This window comes from Leptonotus elevatus, chromosome 16 (assembly GCF_054856555.1).
Source record: "Leptonotus elevatus isolate MCC_2025b chromosome 16, RoL_Lele_1.0, whole genome shotgun sequence".
NCBI classification, from domain to species: domain Eukaryota; kingdom Metazoa; phylum Chordata; class Actinopteri; order Syngnathiformes; family Syngnathidae; genus Leptonotus; species Leptonotus elevatus.
Window position 1 is genome coordinate 2,232,501 of NC_141254.1, and position 13,228 is coordinate 2,245,728.

A 13,228-nucleotide genomic window follows, 5' to 3' on the forward strand; every position below is an offset into this window, starting at 1 on the left:
TTGCTTGACGAGATAGAACACAGCCGACTCTCGGCCAATCAGAGTGGCTCTCCTCATTCCTATTAAAATTAGGGCAGTCAAAGAGCACACTGTGTTTGACACGGCAGAAGCACTCGCTTTGGCACGCGCAAAGTGTTTTTATACAAGTAAACTGCAAGAAACAGCATCCCCTTGCGGATGATATAGTCGGCCGTGCATGTGACGTGGGCAATTAGAGACAGCCTTTCAACCTTGATGCATCCATGTGTGAGCCCCCCATAGCTGTGCCGCACAGTCAAAGGGATGCTATTAAAATATTTTATTATTATATCATTCTATGGGCACAACCCAACAGAAATACTAACTGTTGGCTGGAACTAGAACAGAAGGATTGTAATAATTGTTTTAAAAACCCAATGATTTCCGCCACCCTGACTGCCTGGTGGAAGGCACTAGAAATTACAAAAGCCCAAGTGGAGCCCTGCAGGCTTTCTCCCCTAAGGCATAACCCCGACTTTCAACTCAACAACCAATCGTTTTATTTAGGTGACCAGCGGGCCCGCCCCCAACCGGGCGGGGTCCCGCTGGTCGCTCCTCTTAACTCACTGCACTAGTTTTGCACAATACACTTTGTCTATAGACAAATAGGGCGCATTGGGTGGGGTAGAGTGGAGACACCGTCTTCGCCCTACAACTCCCCTCCAATTTTAATGCACCACACAACTGTGGGGGCTGTGGACCGGTGGGGTGTCTGGCGGGCCTGCGGTGCCCCGTCCTGCTGCGTTGGGATGGGGGCGCGGGCCGTGTTGGGGTGGGGGGCGCTCCTGCTCCTGGGTTTGCTCTCCGGCCGGTGGCCCCTGCGGGGCCCGGGCGTTGTCCCTTGGCGCTGCCGTGGCCTGGGGGGCCCTGAGGTGTTGCGCTTGCTCTGTGCTGGCAGGGGTCGACGGCTCGCCTCTTTGATGGAGATTTTCATGCATGCCAGATCCACCACACCAGCATCTATCGAAACTCAGACACAATCTGCTTCTTCCTCTGGTCGTTGAATCGGTGGAGGCTGGTGTCTGTGGATCTCACTCTGCTTCGTCTGTCCTTCCTTCCTTTCCTCAGTCTCTCCTTTGGTCTCTTGAGGTCTCCGTGATTTGTTGGAATTTAGATTTTTCTGGGGTTGGTGAAGGACTCTGGTTGGTGGCCCGGTGGTCGGTGGTCGGTGCTGGATTTCACTTTCCTTTCTTTTCTTTGGTCCTTCCTCGGGTCTCCTGACGGCCTCACGACTCTGGCTGGATTCTGAAGTGTTCGGTTTAGGTGAACGGTATAGGATTTTTTTAAATAGGTTTTAGGTGAACTAATGAATACACACTCACAAACATACAAAATAAAAATGTATTAAAAAAAAATATATATATATTAAAAAAAAGAGAGGAATGATGATGACATGTCAAATCAGTAAATTTACTGAATGAACAATACTGAGCTCTCCAGGAATTAAAAAAAAATATATATATTTTAATTATAATGATAATAATTTGTTCAATAAATTGGTTTCTATAATGATTTAGAGGGATTGCCACATGCAGTTGCAATATTTATGAAGGAAACATGAAGACATCTACCACACCGCCTATCTGCCTGCGCTTCGATCAAATCCACCAAAATCGCATTACACCACCTATACCTCTACCTAGACCTGCTTTATGTGAGTCTAAAATGTAATCGAACTTTTTGTCACCAAATTGCAAGATGCCCCAGCGAGGTGCAATGCGGATCCAAACACGGCAGACTAGACTTGGCCTGGCAAGAAAATAAAGATGCGCCCAATTTTATGCTGTGCACACGGGTGCTTATCTATGAAAAAGGGCTCTCACACGGGTGCTTATATACGAAAATAGGGCCCTTAGTGTGAAATACTTACATCTAATCTTTGTTTAAAATCAAGGAGTGTCTTTGTGGACACCTGAATTAACACTACAGTGATTAATTAAAAGAATCAATTTTGTGAATATACATTAAATCATTCACTCCCAGTCATTTTCATCGAAGCAACCCCCTTCGCCCCCAGCTGTTTTACTGCATTTTGACCGATTTTTGCAAGGTCCACAGAATATTGTGTTCTATTGCTATAAAAACATGGAAATTACCAAAAGAAAGATTAGAGCATACCTGAGAGGTAATGACTTCGATCGATGCCATGAAGCGGTCCGCAATGATGGACACTCCCAGGAAAATGTACATGAGACAGAGGAAATAGATGACAGCTCTCCCTGCCCTCTCCCCTTGAGGAGGGTTGAGAGGCAACCACACTGGCAACAGTACACCAGGTTTACACACTACATTGCCGATACAAGTTCGCTTGTCAGATCCTGTGGCATTCGTCGAGGGCTCGGGCGGTAGAGGGCCTGATGCTCGTTCAACAACCTGTGGCCTGAATGATGTGCAAGGGTTGGAGAGTAGAAGAACCACAAGAAGGAGAACAGGGACTGTTGATATGTGGAAGGGTATGGGTCCCATATCTCTGTGAGGCCTGGGAGTCACTGGGAAGCCGGTGGGTTAGAAAAGTTTGCTGGAAAACCAAAAACAAATACAAATTAATCTGAGAAAAACATTCCTAAATTTATGAAGATATATTTAGCATATTGCTGGTGTCTGGCCTAGTGTTTCACGGGATACCAGTACCAGTACTGTACCTCGATGTTTTGGCGTCAAAAATATTTTTTTCTTAGTACCGGTACTCAAAAAAATAATAAATACAAAACAAATACAAGACAGCCCACCAACTCTGTTTTAAAGGCAGGTAGGTACACATACACGCATGGCCGCCTGTCTACCGATATGCGGAAAACGCCATAAGTAAGTAGCACGCCTCTTTCAGCGTGTGTGCGAGAAGGTGCAAGAAGATGGCTTCATGCATTGAAGCGCTTGCTGGACGTGCACTCCTTGTTGAGAAGCATGAAGCGCTAATTAAGCTTATTAAGTGTAGCCCTCGCTGGCCGTCCACTCCTCGTTGAGAAATATGACGCGCTAATTAAGGCTACACGTGAGCACGCAAGCACACATGAAAAACACATAATTTTCAGTTTTAGAAAATTTTTGTAACAAGAGCAAATCATTCCTGCAGTGGACTCAAGGTGCGTTCAAGAACAGGCACACAGTAGGAAATCACAGTTATGTATAGAAAAAGCTCAGACGACTGACAGAGCAACAGACACAGGTTGTGACGCATTTTTGACACTTCCCTTAAAAATAAGTGGAGCGTGAATTATTTTGTTCCCAGTTTGTAATATTTGATTACTCATTTGACTAATTGGGAGCGGAATGGAGAAGAGCAGAGACATGCACGCAAACTCAAGCAACTCCTGTTTTCGTGTTTTTACCAGATTTTACTCAACCTAAAATGTATGTATGTAACAAGACATTCCAAAATAATTCCAAAGTACTGGCTCATCTTATATACTTGGACAAAATTGCTTGTAACCTCTCTCAAGAAAGAGAAACCCTCATTGGCTTGTGATTTAACTGGTAACAAAAACATTGTATTAACGTAGCCTAACATTATATAATAACATAAAAATTCTAAATCAAAACTTTATAGCAGGCAGGTGCTGTGCAACTAAATATTGAAGGGGACATACAGTATGGAATGTTTACTTTTTAATATTAGTGTACAAATATTAGTTCCTCTGGAATGCCTGACATAGTGTTAAAATTAAACAATGGATGCTCAGACTCCGAAAATGAGGTAAAACTCCGAGGCATTTTTTTCTCAGATTTTTGGGTCGAAGTCCAATTTGTACGAGTTCCGAGACGTTCGAACTCCGAGGTTCTACTGTATTTGATTTTACAGATTTTTCCTATATTTGTAAATAATCATTTCATTTTCAAAAATAGACTGATCTTATATGCTGAATGTAAAATAACATGAAATCACTGTAACTGTGAAATCACACAATATTTCTGTTCTTTTACCGAAAAACCTATTAGATACAAATATTTACTGTTAAAATATGTTTGCCGCAGGTTCGTTTCAAAATCACATTCCGTTTTGAAATTGATAAATAAAGATCTTCCTCTTTATCTTAACATGACTGTCTTATTCTACTCAACGGCAGCTGGCCGCCGCAATACTGTTTACAGTCAGCCAATTAGATCCATTCCATTCCATATTGTTCCATTGTCATTAGCCAATCAAACGGCCTTCTTTCCATTCTGTTCCATTGTCATTAGCCAACCAAAATGCTTTCTTTCCATTGTCGTTCGCCAATCAAAGGCGTTAGCCACAGGGCGGAAGCTGGACGGCGGCCATCTTACCCCTCCTATCTCGCAAGCAGACTGTATAAACTATACAAATACGTAGCAAGATGGCAGGGGTAAGATGGCCGCAGTCCAGCTTCCGCCTTTGATTGTCGAACTACAGTGGAAAGAAAGCATTTTGGTTGGCTAATGACAATGGAACGAAATTGAACGAAATAGATCTAATTGGTTGACCGTAGACAGTCTTGGGGCGGCCAGATGCCGCGCCGCTATTGTAATGCATCTAACATAGGCCATTACATTATATGTAGCACTGACTGTCTGCCCTTCTTACTAATGGTAATCACCAAGTTACAATAATTTAATATCAAAAGAAGCAAAACTTTAATCCACGAATAGAAACAATAACGCCGTAACGGTATCACACCCTGTCTGTACAAAAATAATACATTTAAGAGGGCATAACACAATCACAAGTGTTACTAGTTACTCTAGTAACAAAGCATGATGGGAAAGCCTCCTACGATTACCGTTGCTGTCTTCAAGTTAGTGTCAGTCAGCTCAGTAGTGCACCAGAAGTGGTGAGAATAGGTTTCTAAATAAGAGTACTAACAGGAAGTACAGTGTTACTGCATTGGGTAAGTGTGCCTTGTTAAGTGTAAAATATCTTATCCCATTTAATGTACATTTGCTCATTGGTCTCTTTTTGTCCTTTTGCACATTTTATGTTCACATACTTGTTCAAATAAACATGCTCTTGTAAGAGCGTTCAATTGTAGATTTGATTTTTGATCAAATATATTGCTGGAGGGAATGCTAATCTATTTTACATTGATATACTAACTGTAAAATTGTGTATGTTCATTAAACTGTGAACTTAAGTGGGAAACATTTAAAATGACTGAGAAATTAACAGTAAAAATTTGTAATTTTATAATAAATTCTGTTAACTGACTGTCAATGTCATGGGTTGCAAATATCAAATACAATTGAAAATCTGTGATGGGAATTAAAGAAAATGGTCAATGCAAGGTTCCAACTAGTGTTGTCACGATACCAAAATTTTATCTTCGATACTATACCTGCATAAAATACCTCGATACCGGTACTGAAACGGTACCTCGACAAAACTCTAAAACATCAGCAAAAGCAACAAAACTCTAAATGACAGAAGAACTTCAAATTATCTTTATTATTAATTCAAAATATTGTGATGAATACATGTTAATTTATGTACATACTGTATATATTTATGTTTATACTGTATGTGCTTTCACATTGCATGCCATATTCTTGAAGTACTGTATTTGACTGCATTTGATGTGGTCCGTTTTAAATATTGGCAATACAGTGGCACTCCAATGACTCAATGTAACGTTACTTGAGTTTGCGTGCATGTCTCTGCTCTTCTCCATTTCGCTCCCAATTAGTCGAATGCGTAATCAAATACCACAAACTGGGAAGAAAATAATTCACGCTCCACTTATTTTTAAGGGAAGTGTCAAAAATGCGTCGCAACCTGTGTCTGTTGCTCTGTCAGTCGTCTGAGCTTTTTCTATGCATAACTGTGATTTCCTACTGTGTGCCTGTTCTTGAACGTACCTTGAGTCCATTGCAGGAATGATTGCTGCTTTTTCTTCTGCTTCTCCGCAAAAAATATTTGCTCTTGTTACAAAGCGTTTCTAAAACTGAAAATTGAAACCACACGTGTTTTTCATGTGTTTATTGAAAACATGCGTAGGCAATACCAATGCTGTAGCGCGTGGCTTCCACTCTGCTTGCGCGCTCCCGCGGAGCCTTAATTAGCACAATTAGCACGTCATACTTCTCAACGAGGAGTGGACGGCCAGCGAGGGCTACACTTAATAAGCTTTAATAAGCTTAATTATTGCTTCATGCTTCTCAACGAGGACGAGGAGTGCACGTCCAGCTAGTGCTTCAGTGCATGAAGCCATCTTCCTGCGCCCTCTCTCACGCACGCTGAAAGAGGCGTGTCGCTTACTTAAGGCGTTTTCCGCTTATCGGTAGAAAGGTGGCAATGCGTGTGTGTGTGCCTGCCTTTAAAACAGAGGTGGCGGGCTGTCTTGTATTTGTTTTGTATTTATTATTTTTTTAAGTACTGGTACTAAGAAAAATTTATACCGAGCCGTTTTTGACGACAAAACATCGAGGTACGGCACTGGTACCGGTATCCCGTGCAACACTAGTTCCAACCTGCAAAAATGAGCTGCAGCAATCAGAAAGGAATCAGGAAGTTGAAGCCAAATTAGGTAGAGCATTTGTCATTAGTTAAGTCCATGCCTCAAGCTGTTATATAAGCTAGAGGTAGTGCAACAAAGTACCAGGTGTTGCACTTTTTGTTTGGTTTTCATGATTCCATATTTTTTCCCTAAGAAATTAGTGATTCCATTTTTATTTACACTACTTGCGCTACAAAAAATACATAATTTATGCCAAAAGGTAGTACTAATAATACACAACCTAACCATATGATGCACCATTCTTTGTACAGTATTTCTGAAAGGGGCTGTCAGTCAAGATGTTGTCATATTGAATTTAATTTATTTATTTTTTCAACCATAGCCACAAGCGCAAAGGCTTGGGATTACCGGTAGTTAAAAGTAAACATGATCTGTCTGAATAATCTTGACCACCTATCAAAATTACCTGTGAGAAACTAAAACCAAAATGTTAAGCCATGCAACACTTGTGATTGAAGTAAGAATGACAAAGATAATTCACGTGCAACAATGCAAACTTCTTTAAATGGCACTTTGTACTAGTGTCTCTGTACCATTGGTTTTAAAGTTTTAAAGTTAAGGTAAATAACCAGTTCAATATTATCTGTAAAATAATGTAAATGTTATGATCAGTCTGTCCCACATCACTACAACTGACACAATCCCTAACTATAGTCTCCTTCACACCTGGTAAACTGCCAGTTTATGTGTGCTAGCATAATTTATTTATGGGCATTATAGGTCTTAAAGCTGCTGAGTAAGCATGAGCTTTCAATTGTACCTTATCAAGAAAACAATGAATGCATTTCCAAATTAGGAAAACGTTATGGATTTAAAATATCAAAGCATGCGTGTCACTGAAAATGTAAAGGAGGCAGTTTACTTTTCAGTACGTGAGAACAGGCTGCTGCTACTACCACTCATAGATGAAAATACACTGCATTGTGGATTGTGACTTGAAACAGATACTTGGGTGCTGCATCTTTGATGTAGCCTGAGCTCATTATACAGTTGTGATTCAGAAACGCTGAAGAGCTGCTGCATCACATTTCACTTTCCAAGCAATGCTAGGGTTACAACGACCTCAGACTAACAACCACCTTACACCAGAAGTTGTTAGATAAAAAAAATCTAAACACAAAGGCTAAAAACCTAGGAAGGTTACCTTTCTTTATAAAACATTAGGTCTTACACATGTCACAATGTCATAAAGTTGTTAGAATTATGCAGAGCCAATGTTGGTAGCCAGCGAGGTTTGAACCCAGGTTCTTGGTGGTGGCAGGCAATACATACCTCCAAGCACTGACCCTAACCTGACTTTTTCAAATTCATGGCTAATGGCGTATTTATTTTTGAAAAGTGTCATCTGATGCTGACAAAATTCAATGTCTGTCCCATTGAAAATTAATGGGGAAGGATACTTTTATTTTGAAGGATACAGGAAAAGGTCTCTTAAAACGTTAGGAACTGACGTAAGTAACCGACGTACTTTGTAGCGCCGTCTTCCAAGTGCAGAGAAGACGTGCGCCACAGGAAATCAGAGAAAACTGAAGTTTACAACTAATTCAGTGAACGATTCTTTAGTACCTGGCTGAGAAGGGAACGAGGTTCGTATTGGAGCAATGTTTCATTGTTTAACTAATGTTGCTATATTTCATGTACATTCAATTTACTGCATAGTAAAACGTTACCGTTTTCATCCACTGGAGTGTGCTAACGCTCCTTGGTAAATATTTAGCAATGCTATTGCTTAAGATTCTGTTTTATTGACTAAGAATCTGTATTTCTGTATGGTTTATTTTTGTTTTAAGGTATTTATAAAGGCAACAGGCAAGGTTAAAATGTTTATTTACAATATAAATTGTACTCAAGAGATTGTCAAGGCTATAAAAGGTAATAATTTAAGGCAATTAATTTGTAGTATATGGTAGGATGACCAAATTTGTCTTCTTTTGGGAGAACAGACCAGTTTCTTACGTCCTGTTGGGGTGTCCGGGGTTTTTATAAATTCATGAAAATGTCCGGTTAGCATTGCGTGACTAATAGGAGGTGAAGTACACTGTGTAACTGCGACTGGTACCACAATTTCAAAGCCGGGGCAAGTGTCCTCTTTTTTTGGAAATGGGAACATGGTCACTCTAGGATATGGCTTAAATACGGTAAAAGGATACATAAAACATACCGTTTGAGTTATTAATGGCAATTCTTGTTTATTTGTATTGTAGCTCTTACAGTGTGTTCACACAAAGGAAGGTTTAATAAAAGTTGTGAACCATCAGTTGGAGAGACCACCTTTATTTCAACCGAGGATGCTACAAAATGTTATAGAGCATATATATTGTATTTATTTTACGTTATTACATTACATTATTTATATATGTTATATTATATCGCATATATATTTTATATAATAATTATTTTTTATTACTTCTAGTCCAAATAAATATGAGATCATGACCTGGCACCCTGAATCTGACCTACTGCTGCTGTTTACAGTGAAAGGCAGGGGGAGGAGTCGCGCATCATCTCAGAGTGTTAGCGCTATTGATAAATGGATGGCTCGCTTATGTTGTTGTCTATACATAAAAAAACCTTTACAATGAAAAGCTCCAAGCCCTCAGGTACTGCATTAAGAAAGCGGCAAAAGGAGGAGGAGGAAAAACGGGCCCAGGGTAGAGGCATGTATGTCAGTCAAACAGAATTGCGATACAATCTACACTTTTGCCTAGGGCACCAAATCACCTAGGCCCTGAGCCTGACAATTTTCCAGTGTACCTTTGATAAGAAATATAGTACTTTTTTTTTCAAGCCGTATCGTCACAAAACTGAAAATAGTGCAGGGTTCTGCGTTAAGCTTTTTCAGGTGGTGGCCTGAGAAACCAAATTGTGGCTCTGCCACAACCCTGCAGCACTGCCCCTGTATATCGCTGGCTTGGTCCGATATCTCACATATAATTTGGTCAATTTAATATATATAAATAAATAAAAAATCCGTACTATTAGTCGGTCACACGTGTGTGTTATTTTTGACAAATTATTCACCAATAAGATAACTATAATAAGTAAAAAATATTATATATAAAGTATATATTAGAAGTGTTGATTCATTATCATTATTATTATTTATAAAATGTGTAAGGCCATTTGTATTTTCAACTCTGTGTCCAGCCCGTAGAATAACCAATACAATTATTTATAAACTAAATACATTATCAAATGAGAAAGAAAACGATCTAGTGTCCATAAAAAGTCCCATTCAAACTATGTGGTTTGAGTTCAATGTCGCTATTTTGGTCACGAATACGCTGAGCCCTGAAATGTAGAACAACGGCACAAAGCGGGTGGGGCGTAGTGAGATGACAGTGTACTTCGGAAATCTGAGACACCCTACACACTCGCACCCATCAACGGGAACGTGCAATTGAGGGGCACAAGGATGGAAGTGCGAGTACTGGGACAGGGCCATTAGGGCCGCTGCGCCCTACATGCAGAGTACGCATAGTGCGTAGGGCACCATCGTCCGTGTGGGGCCCCATTTTGCCTGTGGACATACATTGCGATATCGAGTACGCACGTCATTGGTGAACTTCTGACATGCACTTGACATGTTGCTGAAACATTCGTATGCGCTCCAGCCAATGTATTTACTATTTGAAAGACATGAAGAACCCACTTTTGAGTATTGTGATTTTCAGTTACATACACAAGGTTTTGCAAAAAAGTGCTTACATTCTAGGATGCAGAGATTCGTGGAGAGAAGTAAAAGAAAATCGTCGTACGTCATTCACGTTTGAGAGTATACTCATGGTGCGTTCATTGATCACACAGACATTTCAAACATACATAGAAAAAACTCATTCAATGTGTCAAAAAGAAATAAATATTACATGAGCCCATTGCAGGGGGTACGTGGAAACATTTCATAACTTATTTCCCAGATCAAAAATCTGTCATAGACGCACCAAAATCAGAGCAGCCGCATGGCACCCTAAATTTCTGATAAAGCGAGTGATCAGACGTGACGGAAATTTGCGTGACATCAGCCAATACAAGTGCAGGTTTTCCTTCTCTTCTGCAGTTTGCAAGTTGAAAACGTAAACAGAAAGTAAAAGATACAAGAAGTAAACAATGACCGAACGCGCAGCTAAACAAGCCATGACTTGGCGTCATCTTCCCAAGATGAAACAGTTTCGACAAGATCGCTTTTGGGGCGGTATCACATGGAGTAAATGAAGACGTTGTGCAGGGTAAGTACTCAAAAACAGTTAACACAACAATCCTGTTGAATCAGTAGAACAAGCTAGTGGAGCAACATGTGGAAAGCATGCTAATTCGAGATGGGTTTGTACAGGCTGTTGACGTACCAGTAGCAGTTTAGCCGCTGCTAAGTAGCTGTACAGCCACCAGACCAAAGCCGGAGGCGGACTTACCATTAGGCAAACCTAGGCAGTTGCCTAGGGCCTCACGTTACTAGAGGGCCCCCTAAAATTCCTCATACACCAATATCGTTTTTACTTATTTACGCACATGAATTATGCTTTTGATCCAAATAATTTCGCTAAAATGCCAGCAGAAGGCTTCTTGTATCGTCTGTCTACACCCCCCCCCCCCAGTTTACACTAATGGATTAGTCCATCTTACTGCGCATGTGCATGCGCAAAAACAAGAGCGGAAGTGGGGCTGATAAGAATGAGGAGGAAAGTAAAAAGTTGATTGCCAAGTTACCAAAAATGACAAATATTTTCACTGCGTCTATGGCGACTTACAGCCTACAGCAGCAACAACAAGATCGACGCCTGTTGGGGATGCAGATGTAGTGAGTAACAGTTCAGCTGGTGACATTTCCCCTGTATTGATAAGTATTTCTTCATCTCATTGAACTTGGCAAGGCCGGTTATCATTGCAGCTTACCACCCGCATGACGGTTGCTATTTTTAGAACAAGTCGGGACATTTTTAAGCTCATTTTAAATTAATTAATGTGCTGTTGGACAGTTTAAACATTGTTCATATATTGGTAGCATCATTTGTTTCTCCTGTGAGTTGCAGCCAGCCTGTTTTTATGCATTTTCCAAACTGGCCCAAGGTGATTTCTTTTTTAACTGAAGTTTTGTCTTAAGAAGTCACCCCACAAAGGAATATTCTTTCACTTTAAGAATGAATAATAATTTTGGGGGTTGTCACTGAGCAGAAAGGGTTTGAAATATGTAACCAGTATCATAATCTACAGTGCTCTGCGCAAAAGAGTACACCCACTTTGAAAAGTAACGTTTTAAACAACATCTCAATGGATACAAAAACAAGTGGGAAAGTGTTTTCTTTAAGTAACACCCATTTATAATCAACTGTCTGCTTCACACCTGTGTAATGAATAATGAGACACACCTGTAGACGTTTGTAGTCTAAAATTTGGGCTTTTTTTAAGCGTTGCTCCAGAGACGTTCTGTGGGGTGCACTAATTTTTGCAACACCCTTATTTGAGTAAAACTGAAAATGTTGTTCTCTAATTCATATTATTAACTCTATTTTCATGCTATAAGGCAACCAGATAATATATCAATTTAGTCTTGTCCTTATTTTGGAAAATGTTTTTGTGTTCTTTGACATATTGTTCAAAGCGGTATTTTTCAAAGGGGGTGTATTCACTTATGCTGAGCACTGTACAACAGTGAAGTAGAGAGTGCAGTATTTGCCTCAGAGATACAGCGGAGAAGACACAATCCTCAAATGTCTACATTAGCACTTGACAATACCACTGAATAAGAAGCATTATACTGTGTTGTGCGTGTTTGTTTCAGAATGAGACAGGGATGTGCTCTGAGTTACAAAATTTTGTCATGCAATTTTAAGGAAAAGTACTATATTGGGATATATGGGTCTGCCTTTAAAATTATGTCTTTTTTTGGGGAGGGAAGTTTTATGTACTCGTGGTATTGGTATCTGGTATCAGTATCTGTGACTACTCAACAGTTGAGTATCGGTATCTGGTTGGTTGTGGTCGTGTGGTGGTCTGGGACAGGTCATATTTCCTTACTACCTCTGACTCCAACTCTGCCAATACCTGTCAGCACTACCGTTTAGTAATTGGCTGGGAATAAATGTCAGCTGTGTTCACAAACACTTTTCTAACTGTGCCCGTCTATGAAAATACTGAAAGAAAGAAAATGTCACCCATGTGTACAGTTAGACTGCCCTTTTGCGCTAGACTTGAGCTGGGTGTGAAAGCAGGGCCCTCTATTATACAAATCTATTATATATTTATCACACTGTAAATACTTCTATGAAGCGTGTGTATTTCCTCTGTACATATTTTTCCCATAACAGCATGTATGATTGAATTTTCCAAAAGTATTATATTCCAAAAGAATAACATATTCTCAAGTTTCACACAAATCTTGGCAGAAAGTAAGTCTTACTGTTTACAGACAAAGTAAGAAAACAGATCCAGCCCTTTAATAAGTAACCGGGGCTTTGGCTGGATGTTATAGGCCTGTCAAAGCAGTTGAATCAGACAGTAAGATGATCCATCGAGCTGCACATACACAAGACAGGCACATTGCATGGGCCAAACAACTAATCGGGCATTAGAGGTCAATGTGTTCTAGTGAAAAGTTAGTAGGAAATCACACATTTTTTAATGATGTCATTTAGATTCTGAGTCAGGGAGGTTGACACAAACATATATATATACACACTTCCAAAACATTTCATGAATGTTTCTTTAGTTATATTTAGTATTTAGATTTGTAATCAATAGAAAGTAAA

At 40.0% G+C, this 13,228-nt stretch overlaps 1 protein-coding gene across 5 annotated transcripts in view; it reads right to left on the reverse strand.

The window, feature by feature from the left end:
- slc8a2a (solute carrier family 8 member 2a) overlaps nucleotides 1–13,228 on the reverse strand; it is a 50,848-nt gene that overhangs the window by 29,694 nt on the left and 7,926 nt on the right. For all 5 annotated transcript variants that reach the window (XM_086098616.1, XM_086098615.1, XM_086098614.1 and 2 more), the window contains one exon: nucleotides 2,137–2,536. In XM_086098616.1, the coding sequence (XP_085954742.1) occupies nucleotides 2,137–2,484 (348 nt within the window). In that variant the 5' untranslated portion in view covers nucleotides 2,485–2,536. The remainder of the gene's footprint in view (nucleotides 1–2,136; nucleotides 2,537–13,228) is intronic.